At 38.5% G+C, this 19,399-nt stretch overlaps 1 protein-coding gene across 8 annotated transcripts in view; it reads right to left on the bottom strand.

Annotated features, from left to right (window-relative positions):
• COBL (cordon-bleu WH2 repeat protein) overlaps nt 1-19,399 on the bottom strand; it is a 300,338-nt gene that overhangs the window by 144,538 nt on the left and 136,401 nt on the right. Inside the window, exon 6 of one of the 8 annotated variants that reach the window (XM_025380654.1) lies at nt 13,397-13,471. The exons of the other annotated variants lie outside the window; for them this stretch is intronic. Coding sequence (XP_025236439.1) covers nt 13,397-13,471 — 75 coding nt within the window. The remainder of the gene's footprint in view (nt 1-13,396; nt 13,472-19,399) is intronic. 8 annotated transcript variants of the gene reach the window in all.

The following is a 19,399-nucleotide window of genomic DNA, read 5'->3' as shown; positions in this document are numbered from 1 at the left end:
GCAGCCCCGAGCCGCGCACCTGGCCCACCTGGCGGCCACGCTCTCTGGCTGCCCCCTGAAACCGAAGGCGCAAAGCAAGGAGATGGGGAGGAGGCTTTGGAGACCACAGGTGCTGGGAAGTGGAGCGCCAGGAGGTCCGGGCCAGGTGACAAGGGCAGGTTGTGCAAAGTGGTGAGATTCTGGATGTATCCTGAAGGCGGCAGATGCTATGAGGGTTGCACTGGAGGTGGAGTGTGAGAGCAAAGGGGGCAGAGATCGTGTCATTGCACTCCAGCCTCCCAATGAGTGAAACTCAGAGTGGGAGAGCAAAGGAGGTGGAGTGAAAGAGCAAAGGGGGCTCCCCAAGGTTCTGGCCTAAGAAACTGTGATGGCGGATTTGTCATCTCCTAGACAGGACAGGATACCGAGGGACAGATGCTTCTCACCTTCTCTGGTCTCTGAAGCAACTTAAATCCATGTGCAGGCAAGTGAGATTCTAGTTTTATACTTGTCTGACAAAGAGCAGGGGAAGGCCAGAAAGGAAACATAGACAGTGGAAATAATAGTCATGTTTTAGGGGAACATAAGGAAAATCAGTATTTGAAAGGGACATTTTCTACCTCAGTATCCTTACAACATCACATTTTCAGCCAAGTGGTGAAAAATCTACATTTCTTTTTTTCCCTCTGAGAACTGGTACTGGCATTAGGCCCTGTTATCAACTCTTCAGGATCTATTTGTATACCACTCCCATTGTAAGAACCGAATGCTCTGGGAAAAAAAAAAATCATCAAAGCTTTAAAACCAAAACCCTCCTCTGATAGTTTCCAGGTTTGCATTAGAGATAATATGATAAGAATATTTTTAAAACTATTTTTTTGTTGTTGTTTTTGTTTTGAGACACTTAGCTCATTGCCCAGGCTGGAGTGCAATGGCATGATCTTGGCTCACGGCAACCTCTGCCTCTCGAGTTCAAGTGATTCTCCTGCCTCAGTCTCCTAAGTAGCTGGGATTACAGGCACGCAACACCATGCCTAGCTAATTTTGTATTTTTAGTAGAGATGGGGTTTTGCCATGTTGGTCAGGCTGGTCTCAAACTCCTGACCTCAGGTGATCCACTCACCTCGGCCTCCCAAAGTGCTGGGATTACAGGCATGAGCCACCACGTCTGGCCTATTTTTAATGGTCAAATAGGTACGTAAAGAACCTTAGAATGATTTTTCTAGATTACATATTAAGGTCTATTTACTTTCCAATAGTTGATAGGTGTTTTATATATACAAGCCTCTGAATCAGAAATGGAGAGTTAAGTGGCCACAATAACGTACTGTTATTTGTTGTTGATGACACAGTCATCGAGGGAAACAATGCAGTAATGCCATAAAGTTGTCATATCCTTTGATTCACTAATACCTCTGCAGGTCTCTTTCATAAAGAAAACCTCTAAATGAAAAAAGGCTTTTGGGATAAAGGTGACTTTCACATTATTTATACCACAATAAAAGAAGCAATGAGCAGCAGGGCTGAGCCAACCTTCATCGAGTGCTAGCTGTGAGCTCCTTCCTGTGCTTGGCACTCATTCAATCTCATTTAATCCTCGTTAGAATGCTAGGTGCTGATGACTATGAGCTCACTGTACACACGGGAAGACAAGACTCTAAGAGGTCACAGAACTGTATATGATTAAGTCAGAATCCAAATTCAAGCAAACAAAAACAAAAGCCATGCTTTTCCCTTTACACAGAAGATCATACAGCCTTTAAAAGAACTATGCAGATACTGAGAAAGGCTCAGGAGAACATGCAACAAGAAACTCTGTTAGACTTGTAGGCACCGGAGATGATTCTCCCTACTCCACTCTTAAAACCCACCATATGCAATTTATTTTATTTTGAATATAAAGTTGTTTTTTGTTGTTGTTGTTGTTTTTTGAGATGGAGTCTCGCTCTGTCACCCAGGCTGGCACGATCTAGGCTCACTGCAACTTCTGCCTTATAAAGCATTTTCTAAAGGTACCAGCTAAATTTAAAAAATATCTCTACACAACTGATGTATAACAAAAATTAGTTCTACCTCATAAGCATGTGGCTCTGCCCTCCGAACACATTTTCCTGTTCTCAATTGGTGAACACTCCAAAAACAGAACAGATTTGAGCTTTTCCAGGCCCAGAAAAGCTTGCGTGGTGATTTGCAGTGTGACAACACTGCCACCCTGTGGCAGCACAGCTTCACACACGCTTCAAGCCACGTTTGCAAGTGCTCTGTAATCCCCCTGGAGACCCGGATCAGCTGGGTGGAAATGCAGGCTCTCTGTAAGGACAGGACTCAGGGCAGCTGAAATTATGAAGTTTTCTTTACAACGTAGCTTAGTAACATTTTCTGAAAATCTTATTTTACTGGTGGGCTTCCCTGTAAATGCCTGTCCCCAATACTGCGGAGGCTTCCATCAGAACCAATACCACTCAACACGAATTCTGGGAACTTTTTAAGGGCTTTTGCTATGGAAATCACTTCAAATGCAGGCTCCTTCCATCTGTGAAGCACTATAATGACACACTATTTCTGTCGCTGCCTGAACAGGGCAAATGGGCAAAATGTCTCCAGACAGGTTTATTTTGTTGTTTGCTTGTTTGTTTTCTAAGGCAGTGATTTTTAAAACTCTTTTTACTAGAAGAACTTTAACTTTATGATATCAAGAAATGCAGAGATATCTGATGAAGCACGTAGTAATACCTTTAGATTGGTCAAATTTATAGAATTTGGATTTTTTAAAAAACCAAGAAACCAAGAAGCGGGGCCCATAAAAGGCCAGTTACTTTCAAAAGTTCATTCTTCACAGAAAGGCCTGCTATGACTGGTCTGTTATCCTGGTGAATAACAGAACCAGGATTAGAACCCACATCACTTTACTCCTACATCAGAACATTGGCACTTTATCAGACTGATATAATAATTTCCTTTGCATTTTTGTGTGCTGAATTACAAATTAACTCAGGTACCTGGTCTCACTTGTGAGGACAGTTTATCACTGCTGTTTGCATGACTTAGGAAGCAGACCCGAGAGCTAACTCACACCTTATCATTAATCAGCATCCACGACCAGCTATGTGACCTCCCTGCGTCTTGGGGTCCAGATGTGTGGGATGACGTTAACTGCAGTGTAATCTGTTCCATGCTTTCACAGTTACACAGGCTGAGTTTGAGGAAAACCAACACTGACCATGTGCCCACTAAGCCAGAGTCCCCTGCAGGTGTCCAGTGCAGCCCAGTTTACAGCCTGAGGCACACGTTCTTTCACAGATACAGAAAGGAGTGTTTTCTGGAAAATGTAAAATTCTAGGAAAACCACTTAAAGTTAGTTGAAAGATGAGAATATTTACTATGATTCAAGCACCCTTTGATTAAGACAGGAAAGATAGATCTTGGAACAGAGTAAACTTCAGTTTCTAAGATATTCACTAACTTTTCCAGAGAAGATCAAATTTCTTTGACCATCAACATTAGGATTTTTTTTAATGCAAATCTATTATCATAGAGTCTTCAAGTTATAGACATAACAAACCACTTATATTTTCTCAAGAAAAAATAATACATAATAGTATCTGCAAACTTTCTGGAGGGCTCGGGTCAGGTTTACTCACCATTTCAGAACATTTCCTATCAGTGTCGGATGAGCTATATAATTTCTAATCGCTACAATGAACCTACAAAGTGGATACTGTTTAACAGATGAGGAAAGTGAAGATAGGTTCTGCAAGCTGGGCCAGAAGTGAAAGCTCGGCTTTAACACCCCAATGACGTAGGCTTGCCTTCAGCCTCCAGCAGGCTAGAGATTGACTATTACATGGAGTTGAAGCAGTTACCCTGTTTGCACAAAGACATAGAAACAGCCAGCAGGGGGAGCACCAATAAAGCCAATACTAATTGCAATTTTTTTTTTTTGTAAAGCAAGAAGTGCTAAGCTAAGTGCTAAGCTAAGGAAGGAAGGAATTCACAAGGAGATGGATCAGTGTTACATTTTATCACCGGATATACACAAAAGGAGGGCCTCTCACAGTCCAGACAGTGAACTAAGGGAAGGAAGAGCTGCAAAATCCCTTAAAATAGAGGACATTCAAAGCAGCGAAAGAATGATGTGACTCATGCGTCCCTTTGATCCTCTCTTCTGGTAAGATTAAGCAAGCACTGGCATCAAAACATGCAGAGTAGGATCAATGGCTTGGAAGAAATAGGTAAAAACAACAGCCGAGCGCTCTTAAGAAATACTGCATCACTAACATCCTTAATTGAAGAGAGCATCATAGCCAACATAAATAAGTAGATATCAATAAATCTGATCAACCAATTCACCTCTGGCATTTGGACATTTTCTGTGTCTATGTAAGGAAAATCAAATGAGCCCACATAACTAAGCTCAGTGCCTAGAACAGACAGGACTGAAGCAGCAGGCATGGTCATCACTGGTAGCCATTATTATTTTAAGTGCTGTACTGTCTGTCCTAGGGCTTGAAATCCAGTATATTCTTATTTATGAGTTAATATTAATCTATCAGATTGAAGCCTTATTACTTTGATTCATAGGAAAACTCACCCTTGATTTTTAAAAAAGGAAAAAATATATCCCAGAAAACACCTCGTATCAATAACAAATTTCTTCCTTCTTTCACAGATTCATAGTATTCAATCACGTAGATATACCACATCTTCATGTACCATAGCTTCATCTGCCAATCCCTTCGTGATGGGCACAAGCATTGCTTTCATCTCCTATTATTACAAATAATGCCACAATAAACAGCCTTACACAAGAATCATTTTAGATTTTTGCCAGTGAGTCTTCAGGGTAGACTTCTAAAAGTAGGATTTCTGTGTCAAAAACTAAATGTATGTATAACTTGGCTAGATACTGCCAAATTCACCACCATAAAGCTGGCACTTTGCATTTTGCTCAGTAATGCATTTATGGGCCCCATAGTTTAGTGAAAAAGGTGTAGTAACAAACTTTTGGGCTTTTGCCAAGCTCATACAGTGTTCACTGTAGTTCATTTATATTTCTCATTTTGAGTAAGAGTTTTATTTCTTTTCTTTATTTATTTTCATTTTCTCTTTTTTGTCATTCAAGAGGGTTTTCTGTTTGTTTTCCCTAAAATCAAATTAATTAATATTTTCTCTGAGGTCAAATTTATCAATGTATTGAAAGGGATAATAAGAGAACATCTTAAACCTAGAGAAAGTTATCAATATCCAAAGAAGGTTATAGAACACCAAGTAGATTTAACCCAAATACTACCCCAAGGCGTAAAAATTTACTAATGAAACTCCCGAAAGTCAAGGATAAAGAAAGGATCCTAAAAGCAGGAAGAGAAAAGGAACAAATAGTATACAATGAAGCTCCAACATGTCTGGCAGCAGACATTCCAATGGAAAACCTTACAGGCCAGGAGAGAGTGACATAACATATTTAAAGTGCTGATTGAAAAACATACTTTTACCTGAGAATAGTATATTCAGCAGAAATATCCTTCAGATGTAAAGGAGAAATAAAGACTTCCCTCAAACAAAAGCTGGGGAATTTCTTAAATCTGACCTACAAGAAATGCTAAAGGGAATACTTTAATCAGAAAAAAACGACACTAATGAGTAATAAGTAATTACTTGAAGGTACAAAACTCACGGGTAATAGTAAGAACACAGAATATGATAACACTGTACCTGTGGTGTATAAACTACTCTTATCCTAAGTAGAAAGACTAAACAATGAATCAATAAAAATGATAACTACAGCAACTTTTAAAGACATAGACAGTACAATAAGATATAAATAGAAACAACAAAAAGTTAAAAAGTGGGGAGATGAAGTTAAAGCATAATTTTCATTCATTTTCTTTTTGTTTATTTATTTGTTTATGCAGCGTTCAGCTCTAAAATAGTATTTACAAGCCTCATGGTAACTTCCGACCAAATAACATACAATGGTTACACAAAAATAAAATGGAAGAAACTGAATCATACCGCCAGAGAAAAACACCTTCACTAAAGGAAGACAGGAAGGAAGAAAGCAAGGGAGGGAGGGAGGGAGAGAGGAGGGGGAAGAAGGAGAAAACTGGTAACAAAATAATAGGATGAGTCCTTACTTATCAATAACATTGAATGTAAATATACTAAACTCTCAAAAAAACATAGACTGCCTGAATGAACGAAAAAACAAGACCCACTGATCTGTTGCCTACAAGAAACACACTTCACTTATAAAAATACATCTCAACTGAAAATAAAGGGATGGAAAAAGATATTCCATGCCAATGGAAACCAAAAACAGAGCAGGAATAGCTATACTTACACAAAATAGATTTCAAGACAAAAACTGTAAGAAGAGACAAAGAAGGTCATTATATAATGATAAAGGGGTTAATTCAGCAAAAGCATATAACAATTTTAAATATGCATGCACCAAACACTGAAGCATCCAGATGTATAAACCAAATATTAGAGCTAAAGAGAGAGACAGGACCCAATAAAATAATATCCGGAGATTTGAACACCCAATTTCAGCACTGGACAGGTCTTGCAAATGAAAAGCAACAAAGAAACATCAGACTTAATCTACAGTATAGATCAAATGGATCTAATAAATATGCACAGAATATTTCATCTAATGGCTTCAGAATACACATTCTTTTCCTCAGTACATGGATAATTAAGGACAGACCATATGTTAGGTCACAAAACAAGACTTAAAACAGTTTTAAAAACTGAAATAATATCAAGTATCTTCTCTGACCACAATGGAATAAAACTACAGTCATAAGAGGAATTTTGGAAACTATACAAATAATGGGAATTAAACAACATGCTCCCAAATTACCATTGGGTCAAGGAAGAAATTAAGAAGGAAATTAAAAATCTTCCTGAAACAAATAATGAAAACACAACATACCTATGGGATACAGCAAAAGGAGTACTAAAAAGGAAGTTTATAGTAATATGTGCCTATGTCAAAAAAAAAAAAAAAAAAAAAAGAGGAAAAATTTCAAACAAACAATCTAACTACACATCTTAAAGAACTAGCAAAGCAAGAGCAAACCAAACCCAAACTTAGGAGGAAAAAGAAATAATAAATATCAGAGCAGAAATAAATGAAATAAAAATGAAGACAATATAAAAGATCAGTGAAACAAAACGTTGATTTTTTAAAAGTTAAACAAAATTGACAAGCCTTTAGCCAGATGAAGAAAAAAGAGAAGATACAAATAAAATCAGAAATGAAAAGGGAGACATTACAACTAATGCTGCAGAAATTTAAAGGATCATTGGTGGCTACTATGACCAACAATATGCCAATAATTGAAAAATCTAGAAGAAATGGACAAATTCTTAGACATATACAGTGTACCAAGATTGAAACAGGGAGAAATCTAAAACTAAAACAACTTAATAACAAGTAACAATATTGAAGCCATAATAAAAAGTCTCCCAGTAAAGAAAAGCCCAAGGCCTGATGTCTTCACTGCTAAATTCTACCAAACATTTAAACAAGAACTAATACCAATCCTACTCAAACTATTCCAAAAAACAGGGGAGGAGGGAATACTTCCAAACTCATTCTATGAGGTCAGTATTACCCTGATACCAAAACCAGACAATGACACATCAACAAAAGAAAACTACAGGCTAATATATCTGATGAATAAAAATGTAAAAATCCTCAACAAAATACTAGCAAACTGAATTCAACAAAACATTAGAAAGATCATTCATTGTAGCCAAGAGACATTTATCCCTGGGGATGCAAGGAGAGTTCAACATATGCAAATCAATCAGTGTGATACATTACATCAACAGAATGAAGGACACCAGATGATCACTTCAATCGATATTGAAAAGCATTTGATAACATTCAACATCCCATCGTGATAAAAATTCTCAAAAAATTGGGGATAGAAGGAACATACCTTAACATAATAAAAGCCATATACAATAGACCCACAGCTAGTATCACACTGAATGGAGAAAAACTGAAAGCCTTCCCCCTAAGATCTGGAACATGACAAGGATGCCCACTTTCACCACTGTAATTCAACATAGTACTGGAAGTCCTGGCTAGGCAATCAGACAAGAGAAAGATAAAAAGGGCATTCAAATTGTAAAGGAAGAAGTCAAATTATCCTTGTTTGCAGATGATAGGATCTTATACTTGGAAAAACCTAAAGAGTCACAAAAAATCTATTAAAAGTAATAAATTCAGTAATGTTGCAGGACACAAAATCAACATGCAAAAATCAGTAGCATTTCTATATGCCAACAGTAAACAATTTGAAAAAGAAATTAAAAAATAATCCCATTTATGGTAGTCATAAAAAATATTAAATACTTAGGAATTAACTAAAGCGAAAGAGCTCTATAATTTAAACTATAAAATACTGATGAAAGAAATTAAAGAGGATACCAAAAAGTTGAAAAATATTCCAGGTTTATGTATTGCTAAAATTTCCATACTACACTAAGCAATCTACAAACTCAATGCAATCTCTATCAAAATACCAATGACATTCTTCACAGAAATAGAAAAAAATCCTAAAATTTATATGGAACCATAAAAGGGCCAGAATAGTCAAAGCTATCCTAAGCAAAAATAACAAAACTGGAGGAATCACATTATCTGACTTCAAATTATACTACAGAATTATTATAACCAAAACAGCATGGTACTGGCATAAAAACAGACACACAGACCAACAGAATAGAGAACCCAGAAACAAATCCTCATACTTATAGTGAAGTCATTCTCAACAAAGGTGCCAAGAACATACGCTGCTCTCTTTAATAAACGGTGCTAGGAAAACTGGATATTCATACGCAGAAGAATAAAACTAGACTCCTACCTCTTGCCATATACAAAAATCAAATCAAAATTGATTCAAGACTTAAATCTAAGACCTGAAACTATGAAACTACTACGAAAAAATTTGGGGAAAATCTCCAGGATATTGGTCTGGGCAAAAATTTCTTGAGCAGTACCCCACAAGTACAGGGAACCAAAGCAAATATGAACAACTGGGATCACATCAAGTTTAAAAGCTTCTACACAGCAAAGGAAACAACCCACAAAATGAAGAGACAACCCACGTAATAGGAGAAAACACTTGCAAACTACTTATCTGACAAGGGATTAATAACCAGAATGTATAAGGAGCTCAAACAACTCCATAGGAAAAAGTCTAATAATCCTATCAAAAAATGGGCAAAAGTCTGGGCGCAGTGGCTCATGCCTGTAATCCCAGCACTCTGGGCGTGCTGGTATGTGCCTGCAGTCCCAGCTACTTCAGAGGCTGAGGCAGGAGAATCGCTTGAACCCGGGAGGTGGAAGTTGCAGTGAGCCGAGATCGCGCCACTGCACTCCAGCCTGGTGACAGAGGAAGACTCTGTCTCAAAAAAAAAAAAAAAAAAAAAAAAAAAAAAAGGGGCAAAAGATTTAAATAGACATTTCTCAAAAGAAGACATACAAATGGTAAACAGGCATATGAAAAGATGGTCAACATCACTGATCATCAGAGAAACGCAAATCAAAATTACAATGAGATATCCTTTCACCTCAGTTAAAATGGCTTATATCCAAAAGACAGGTAAAAGCAAATGCTGGTGAGGATGTGGAGAAAAGGGAACTCTCATACACTGTTGGTGAGAATGTAAATTGGCATAACTATTATGGAGAATAGTTTGGAGGTTCCTCAAAATCCTACAATAGAGCTAGCATATGATCTAGCAATCCCACTACTGGGTACATACCCAAAAGAAAGGAAATCAGTATATTGAGGAGATATCTGCACTCCCATGTTTGTTGCAGAACTATTCACAATAGCTAAGACCTAAGTGTCCATCAGCAGATGAATGGATAAAGAAAATGTGGTACATAGTGTAAACCAAAAATGAAATTCTACGGTTCCCTAACCATCTGAATGGACCCCTCTTCTCAGCCAAGGGGATTCCAGAGTTAACTTAAAAGTCTAGCTCAGGCCATGACGGAAGAGGGGATTGGACATGCCTCATTACACCCTCCAGCATTACCATCAACTCAGACCTCAAGTCTGATAGGAAATATTTACAATGTATTCTCTCTGAAGCCTGCTACCTGGAGGCTTCATCTGCATAAAACCTTGGTCTCCACAACCCCTTATTTTAATCCAGACATTCCTTTCTACTGATAACAACACTTTCAACGAACTGCCAATCAGAATATATTTAAATCTACCTATGACCTGGAAGTCCCCCAACACCCTGGTTCGAGGAGTTCTGCCCTTCCAGATAGAACCAGTGTGAATCCTACATGTACTGACTGATGCATTATGCCTCCCCAAAATGTATAAAAGCAAGCTATACCCCATCCCCCTCAGGCACATGTCGTCAGGACCTCCTGAGGCTGTGTCATGAGTGCATCCTTAACCTGAGCAAAATAAACTTTCTAAATTGATTGAGACTTGTTTCAGTTACTTTTCGGTTTACAATATACACAATGGAGTGCTAGTCAACTATGAAAAAGAATGAGATCTTGTCATTTGCAACGACAGGAGTGGAGCTAGAGATCATCCTGTTAAGTGAAATAAGGCAGACACAGAAAGACAAATACCACAAGTTCTCACTTATTTCTGAGATCTGAAAGTCAAAATGACTGAACTCATGGACAGAGAGTAGAAGGATGGGACAGGTAGTGGGGAACTCACTGGGGAGGTAGGGATGGTTAATGGGTACAAAAAAGTATATAAAGAATGAATAAGGCCTACTATTTAATAGCACAACAGGGTAGGATGTCTATAGTCAATAATTACTTACTTGTACATTTTTAAATAACTAAGAGTGTAAATGAATTGTTTGTAACACAAAATATAAATGCTTGAGGGGATGGATACTCCATTCTCCATGATGTGATTATTTCACATGGCATGGTGCATCAAAGTTATCTCATGTACCCCATAAATATATATACCTACTCTATACCCACAATTAAAAATGGATTTAAGAAAACAAATTTATCACTGTTTTCCATGATCACATCTGGATTTTTAGTCATAATTGGAAAAGCATTACCTACTCTCATTTTATAGATGAATTCACTATATCTTCTGCTAGTATTTATATGGTTTCCATTTGCACACTTAGATTTCTGATTCATTTGACTTTTTTTCCTACTGTATACAATGAAAACATGTACAATTTTCTTTTTCGTTATGGCTACTCGATGATCACAGTTCTACTTACCAGTTTACTTCCCCCTCCAGATTTGCTGTGTTGACCCTGTTGTATACCAGGCTTCGTTATATGATTGGCTCTACATGTTCTATTCTGCTTCACTGAGCTAGTGTAATTGTAATAATTACTGTAATTTTAAAGGTGTTAAATGCTATTTTTAAAACTGGTAAGGCTTACCCATCCCTCATGCTTTTCAGAGTTTTCCCTATCCTTGCTTATTTTTCTAAGAAAACTTGATAATTAACTTAGCTCTGAAACAAAACCTGACTGACACTGTGATATGTATATATATACATATATATAACAAAATATTATTTAGTCTTAAAAAGGACAATCCTGTCATTTGTGTCAACGTGGATGAAACTGGAGGACATTATGTTAAGTGAAATTATCCAGACATAGAAAGAAAAATAGTCCATGCTACCATATGTGGAATCTAAAAAGTTGATCTCACAGAAGTAGGGAGAAGCTGGAGAGCAGAGAAGAAGGATGGGGAGAGGTTGGTCAACAGGTACAATGTTACAGTTAGACAAGAGGGATACTCTGTGGCTTTCTATCATACAGTTGTGTGACTACAGTTAATAACGTATTACACATTCCAAAACAGCGAGAAGAAAGGGTTCTGAATGTTCTTACCACAAGGAAATAATTGATGTTTGAGGTAATGGATTTCCTACTTATCCTGATGGTGACTACACAATGTAAACATGTATCAAAACCATCATATTGTACCCCTTAAATATGTGCAATGATTATGAATCAATTAAAAATGAAATCAAATTTAAGAAAATTTTAAAGAGCCATTGCCACACCCTCTTTCCTCCAAGAGTGCCTATGAGCAAAAGCGCATTAAGTATAATTGTCATTTGATAAGTCTTAACAAGGCATTTTTTTCTTATACCTGCCAGAAGTCAATATCCAGTGTGCATGAATAACAGATCACTTTGCAAGTCAGATGGCTTCCAAATTTTAGCTATTGACAAATTTGAAAGATAATCTAATTAGGTATCATTCAAGGATCATAAAAGGATCATTCAAGATACTTTTTGAGGACAGGTCTCTATGTGATTTTTGGCATATTAGATTCTGAGGACTTCAGGAATTGAAAGGTACTGCTATAACAGAACTTTTCACCCTTACATACTATCTATGTAAAGTGTTTCCTGGGGGCTCACTTCCATAAAAATGAAGAGACACAGAATTAATGTTGAAACTTTTCTTGTTTTATCAGTAAATCATGTTCAAACATGATAGATACATAAAATTTTTAAATTGTCTTTCATCTTATTAATAAAAATCTTTTCAAGAAAAATTTACTTTCCATGTTGCAATATATTTATACTGTTTTGATTTATTTTGTAATTTTTATGAGAACTCATCCCAGGAAAATATTTTTCTACTGACAGTTTTATGATCACATCAAATAAAAAATATGTTAGAGAGATATTTTAATTTTATAACATGTTTTACTTAAAGTCCTTATTAAAGACTTTGAAGCATAAAATATGAATTGAATAGAATAAAATTTTATGTGGGGACTGACCTGGAAATGTGAAATCAAGAAAAAGTGATAATATAAACTTTCTTACTAATACAGAAGAGTCGTCCCATGTAATTTTTAATAGGTGATAGTAAACATCCAACTTTTATTAGATACATTTAAAATGTCAATATTTATAAGATGTCATGAATTACATTCTCTTGAGTATTTAAAACTATGAAGAAACTTTAGAGATGCCAACTGCGCAATGTAAGGGCACAGGTAGTTTCAAATCCTTTCAAAGGCTCCATGAACAGCGCGTAGGCTCACAGTTTAGCAGCTGAGAGCTACAGGGCTGGAAAACAGGACTGAGTAGCTCCAAAACCACCAGGCTACTCCTTATGATGCATGACGGTAGTTTCGGGAAGCATGAATTCAATTACCCTAATAAAGGCTTCTCCTGATCACGCTGACTGGCAAATAGAAAAGCAGAAACTAAAATATTCCACGTATTCCAAAAGTAGCATGGGCAACTAAAAAAATATCAATAGTCAGCTTTCGACTCTATCTAGACTACAAAAAACCAACCACCAAACTAAACCAGTATGTGATTTCACTATCTGGAAGGTTGTGCAAAGCAAGAAGAAGTTCCAAGCAATTAGCAGAAGCACCTGCTGGGGCATTAGTACTCACGTTCAAACCCCTTCCTGGGGCAGCCCTGTAGGTGTCCTCATCGCTGTCTGCACCCGACAGCACAAGCTGCTCAGCCTGGAACACAAGCACCAGGCCATGTCATCTCCAGGTGAAAGTTCAGACAGAAAACATAGTCCTTAGCGATCATTAAGGCAAAAATGCCAGTGTGGCCACAAGGCAGCAAACCCTTCACTTAATAGGTGTAATCTTTGCCACTTCTGCCAGTTTATGAACAGACCCGAACCAAAGTGCTCCCTGATTTGGAAATCACAATTTTGAAATCCACACTCATAGGAATGAGTTTTCTTTCCTTCCTTCCTTCCTTCCCTCCCTCCCTCCCTCCCTCCTTCCTTCCTTCTTTCTTTTTTTTAAGACAGTGTCTTGCTGTGTGCAGGCTGGAGTGCATTGGCATGATCTCAGCTCACTGCAACCTCCACCTCCTGGGTTTGAGTGATTCTCCTGCCTTGGCTTCCCAAGTAGCTGGGATTACAAGTGTGCATCACCACACCCAGATAATTTTTGTATTTTTAGGAGAGACAAGGTTTCACCATATTGGCCAGGCTGGTCTCGAACTCCTGATCTTGGGTGATGTGCCTGCCTTGGCCTTCCAAAATGCTGGGATTACAGGCGTGAGCCACCTCGCCCAGAGAAAATATGCAATTTTCAAACAGTAGTGGGCCTGAAGGGATGGAGTTAGGTCAGCAAGCAAATTAATTAGGTTTTGAAGACTTCAAAGTTTTTGTTTTGTTTTGTTTTGTTTTTGAGCAGAGTCTCACTCTGTTGCCCAGGCTGGAGTGCAGTGGTGCTATCTTGGCTCACTGCAACCTCCGTCTCCCCCTGGGTTCAAGCAATTCTCCTGCCTCAGCCTCCGAGTAGCTGGGACTACAGGCGCACGCCACCACGCCAGGATAATTTTTTTGCATTTTAGTAGAGACAGGGTTTTACCTTGTTGCCCAGGCTGGTCTCAAACCCCTGAGCTCAGGCAATCCACCCAAGTCAGCCTCCCAAAGTGCTAGGATTACAGGCGTGAGCCACTGCTCCCAGCCCGAGGACTTCAAAGTTTTAATCACTGCACAGCTAATTTATTGGGTGTGCAGAGAAAAATTTCACCAAATATCTCACTCCCTATGATCCAGAAAAGAAAAATGATAATATTTCTTTCTATTGCACCAAAATCATCTGGTGCAACTGGAAAATTCAATTTCCAGATCCCAACCTGGCCTCCCAAATGAGAATCTTTGGGTACATGACCCAAGAATCCAATGTTTAAACTAGGTCTCAAGGTGATTCTTAGGGACTCTTGAGAACTGCTGTGTTCAGAGAATAAATAATGTCAAGATGATATAAAACTATAATGCTTTAAAAACATTAAAACACAAAAGCTTGAAAACAAAAAAGATATTTGCTATCATTTATTTTAGCTGGTATCACATCCCTTTAAGTATATTTCCTATTGATATTTTATACACACATTCACACACATACAACACATACACATATACACATATGCCTATAATTTTTTTTCCTTTAAGGTGATATAGTAAATAGTCATCTTAAGTTTTAAATGCCTCAATAATTCTCCATTCTTAGCATCTGTTCACTGAGACTCTGCAGACTGTCTGACATCACAGGATTTTACAAATTATTTTTTAAAATTATTTGTTTCCAATCCTTTTTCTTGATAAAGAAATTGATACCACACTATACAATGTAAACCAGTGATTAACAGCAAGAACTCTGAAAAGACAGGCTCGGGTTTGATTTCTGGTGTTTATGAATTCCGGCATTTACCTGCACTATGCTCGGCTTGGACTTGCTCAGCCTAAGTTTCTTCCCTGTAAAATGGGGCTACATGAGGACAAACTACATGAGGCTGCATTTAGCACAGTATCTCAAACAATAAAAATCAAGAGAAACAAGAAGCTAAAATTTAACACAAAACAACAACAACAAATCATCCAATAAAGATAAGACTGAAGAAGGGATGTCTAGAGCAAAATACAGTAAAATGAATGAGAAGGAAAGTGATAAATGAAAGATAAGGTATAGAGAAACAAAAAATATTTCTAGCAAGTTCAGGACAGTGAGAAAGAAAATAGGCTTTGTATCTGAGGAATACAAATCCCTTTAATGATCAGAACCAGAGAAGCAGTGAAATGCACAGCAGTCATGTCTCACTCCACCCTTGAACCAAATGGTGACTTCTTGAGGCCACCTGCTTTGTGGGCTCCAGTCTAACTGGCACCAAGGAGCCATAAAATGCCACATACTGGAAACCATAACTCCCACCCTATAGCTCAGCAAGGGATAGCCAATCACTAACCAATGTCATCTCTGTAAACCAGTGACAATTCCTGTGGAATGACTTTGTATCAGACCACTCCTTGTCCCCCTTTCCCTTTAAAAACCTTCTTATAACTATGGCTGATCCTCTCCAAGGCAACCTGGAAGTGTGTCCTAGGCACTCAGGCTCACCTTTTGCCCAATAAACTCTCTACATTAATCTTGCCTCCGTTTCATTTTTTAGGCCAACATATCTGGTCTAAGTCGGCAGGATTCAGAGTGATGCTCACACCAGCACCCAGCGTTTTCTCTCAGACTCAGCGTTATCTCTCAGACCCAGTGTTTTCTCTCAGACCCAGCTGTTGGTACCAGCAACACATTGGGTCCCCAGCTCCAGAGGATCCCGCAGTGCAAAGGGCAAGACCTCCTGAATCCAGACCGCCCTATGATTTTCACCTGGGCTGCTCTTTCCACTGCGCACTTTCTGGAATGGAGGCTCTATCTTTGCCTTGCAGGCAAGTGATTCAGACATCAGTGATTAAAAAGGAAAACTACCTTTTCCACCTTGGGGCAGGTAGGTCAAGGTACTGGCAGTTTGGCACTGGTGACATCACTTTACATAGCATGCTTTTAAAACTGCAGCTGTTTTCTACTGTTTATAATTTGGACTTTAAAATATTTGTGACCAATTCCTATTAGTTTTATACCAAAAGGTGCATGAAGGTGAGTTATCTCACCCCCAAATTAAGAGATTTGAGAAGTTTTTTTTAGAAAGCGCTCCTTAAACTCCCCAGAAAAACTCTTTAAATGCCTAACCTGCCTGCAGACCTTTCTCCGTCCCTTGGACATGTAAATCTTACCATGCCTTGGAAATGTTAACATGCGTTGTATTAGCTAAGCAGCATTCCAGCTGAGAACAGGTTTGATACATAGTTAACGTTCTTGGGACATACCACAACATTTATTTCCTCGGTGGATATCTTTTGCTCAGGAAAGAAGCATTTATCAGAAATTAATTTGAATTCTTTGTCTCGGATACTCATTTATAATCCTATCTACTGAAGGAAACCAAAATGTTCCTCCCCTAAGTACTGGGGATTGGGAGCTGAAGACGGTTAACATCCAGGGAGACACTGCCCCTTCCCCTGGCTTGCCCCTTCCCCTGATGATAGAACAGCAATTTAGAAAGACAAAGGTTTTCCTGCCTGCCATTCCCACCTAAAGATAGGCTCCATTATAAGACTTGCTCATGGGCTTAGAGACAGCAGTGCCAGGGAATCTAGGTGCAGTCTTTATTCATCCCATAGGTTTACCTTCCCACATTTTCCTGCCTTTGGGCACTACCCCCACAGGCAGCTTTTTTTTTTTTTTTTCCTTCCTGTCTTTCCCACTGTCTCTTTAAATCCTCAGTCTGGATCTTGTATATAGATGGTCAGCTGAGAAGCTGAGATCTTAGGGAACATGGCTAGACAGGACAGATGGGGCTTGTACCCCATCTGCAGCTAGCAAAACCTTTCTTCTTTTGAAGTTTTTCTGGTGGCTCTGGGTCTTGTGAGGACTGTGTTGCACCTCTTTGGAGATACCTGTCAAGTCTCTGGTTGAATCATAACCTTGGTTAAGGCATGTTGGTTTTGGTGAGTCACTTGGAAATGTATCTTTGGTTTAAAAGAGGAAAAAATTAAAAAGTGCAAAAGCAGGGATATTGGCTGATTCGTCCTGGCTAAAATCTGATAAGAGACTGAAAAGATTTAGGAGCCCTATAGTCAAAAGGTAACTTAATGAACAACTGATATTTGGGATTGGGATATATATGTATACACACACACACACATACACATACATGCATATTTTTTGAGTCCTCGTTCTCTCTATAAAAGTTTCTCGGTTGATTGAATCTCTTTCTTCTTAAACCCCTGCTAACCATATATACTCCCTTGGTCTGCTTCCCTTTTGAGGACAAGATTTTTGCCAAAGATAATGTAAAATTCATTGGTCTTTACAAAAGCTAAATTCTCTGTCTGCTTTGAAATGTAAATTTGCTACCTGGTTCTCTAAAATTTTGTGAGGGCTTTAGGCATGTGAGACAGATACACTTTAACTTGTTCCATTTACAAAGGCACAGTTTGAATCCAAATGTCCTTTTGAACTAGTGAATTTTACCTGACTCATGGCTAAAATTTTAAAATCAAAGCTATGAAATCTTTATTTCTGACTATGTTTGTATGTATACATGTGTACACGTCTGAGTTTGTATACTGTCTACATGGTACCAAACTGACTTATAAGTAAATCAGTTCTCATAAATTTAGTAAATAAGCCCAAATGCTTTTCAAGTTCATGTGACTTTAGTCATCTTTGGTAAATGAGGCTAGTTTTAAAATTGTTGGTAAAATAAAACAGAAATATTTTCAGAATTTAATTTAGACATTTTTGCCTGGGTCTACTAGTCAAATAGGTTTAGGCTATTTCTGCTAGGTGTTTAAGGTCATAAAACTGTTGCTTCTGTGATATTGTTGATACTTGCTTGATTCTGGGGTATAGACAAGTGGCCATGGGAAGGCCTGGGGACACGTGGATGTGTGCAGCACCTAGGCCAAGAGCTGCGGGGCAGAGCTACACTACATGTCTTCCCTGGCTCACTTGTGCCTCCTGAAAATGCTGGGAGGGGCTGGTTCTCCAGGCATTGCCTTCATAACTCTGTCCTTTTTTCTGGGCTCTGTATCAAGGTACACAATTAAAACTGCTTACTTCTCAAGACTTTTCACAAATATTTGGGATGCTAAGAGTTAACACTGAAATTAATATATGTAATTAAATCTAGTAGATAAAAGAGAAGCAACTTGTATCCAAAGAACACAAGAAAAGTAAAATGCATTTTTAGTTTTAAAAAAGTTATAGGCCAGGTGCGGTGGCTCATGCCTATAGTCACAGCATTCTGGGAGGCTGAGGCAGGCGGATCACCTGAGGTCAGGAGTTCGAGACCAGCCTGGCTGACATGTGAAACCCCATCTCTACTAAAAATACAAAAATTAGCCGCGCATGGCGGCAGGCGCCTGTGATCTCAGCTACTTGAGAGGCTGAGGCAAGATAATCGCTTGAACTCAGGAGGCAGAGGTTGCAGTGAGCCGAGATCATGCCTCTGCATTCCAGTCTGGGCGACAGAGAGGACTCTGTCTCAAAAAAAATAATAAAAATAAATACAATAAATAAATAAAAATTAAAAAGGTTATAAAAAAGACATCAAAGTATGGTTTTTGTTGGCTGGGCACGGTGACTCATGCCTGTAATCCCAGCACTTTGAGAGGCCGAAGTGGGTGAATCACATGAGAGTCAGGAGTTTGAGACCAGCCTGGCCAAGATGGTGAAACCCCGTCTCTACTGAAAATACAAAACTTAGCTGGACATGGTGGTTCATGCCTGTAATTTCAGCTACTGGGGAGGCTGGGGCAGAAGAATCACTTGAACCCGGGAGGTGGAGGTTGCGGGTTGCGGTGAGCCGAGATCATGCTATTGCATTCCAGGCTGGGCAACAAGGGCAAAAAACACACACACACACTCTCTCTCTGTCTCTCTCTCTCTCTCTCTCTATATATATATATATATATATATGTGTGTGTGTGTGTGTGTGTGTGTGTGTGGTTTTTGTTAAAGGAACAACAATTTTGCATGGCTTAAAGGTTATTTAAAAGTTGTTTTAAATCAATGAAATACAAAAATGAT

Source organism: Theropithecus gelada, chromosome 3 (assembly GCF_003255815.1).
Source record: "Theropithecus gelada isolate Dixy chromosome 3, Tgel_1.0, whole genome shotgun sequence".
In the NCBI taxonomy this organism is placed as follows: Eukaryota; Metazoa; Chordata; class Mammalia; order Primates; family Cercopithecidae; genus Theropithecus; species Theropithecus gelada.
Note: the sequence above shows the minus strand (reverse complement) of the source record. Positions and strands in the feature narration are given on the sequence as shown.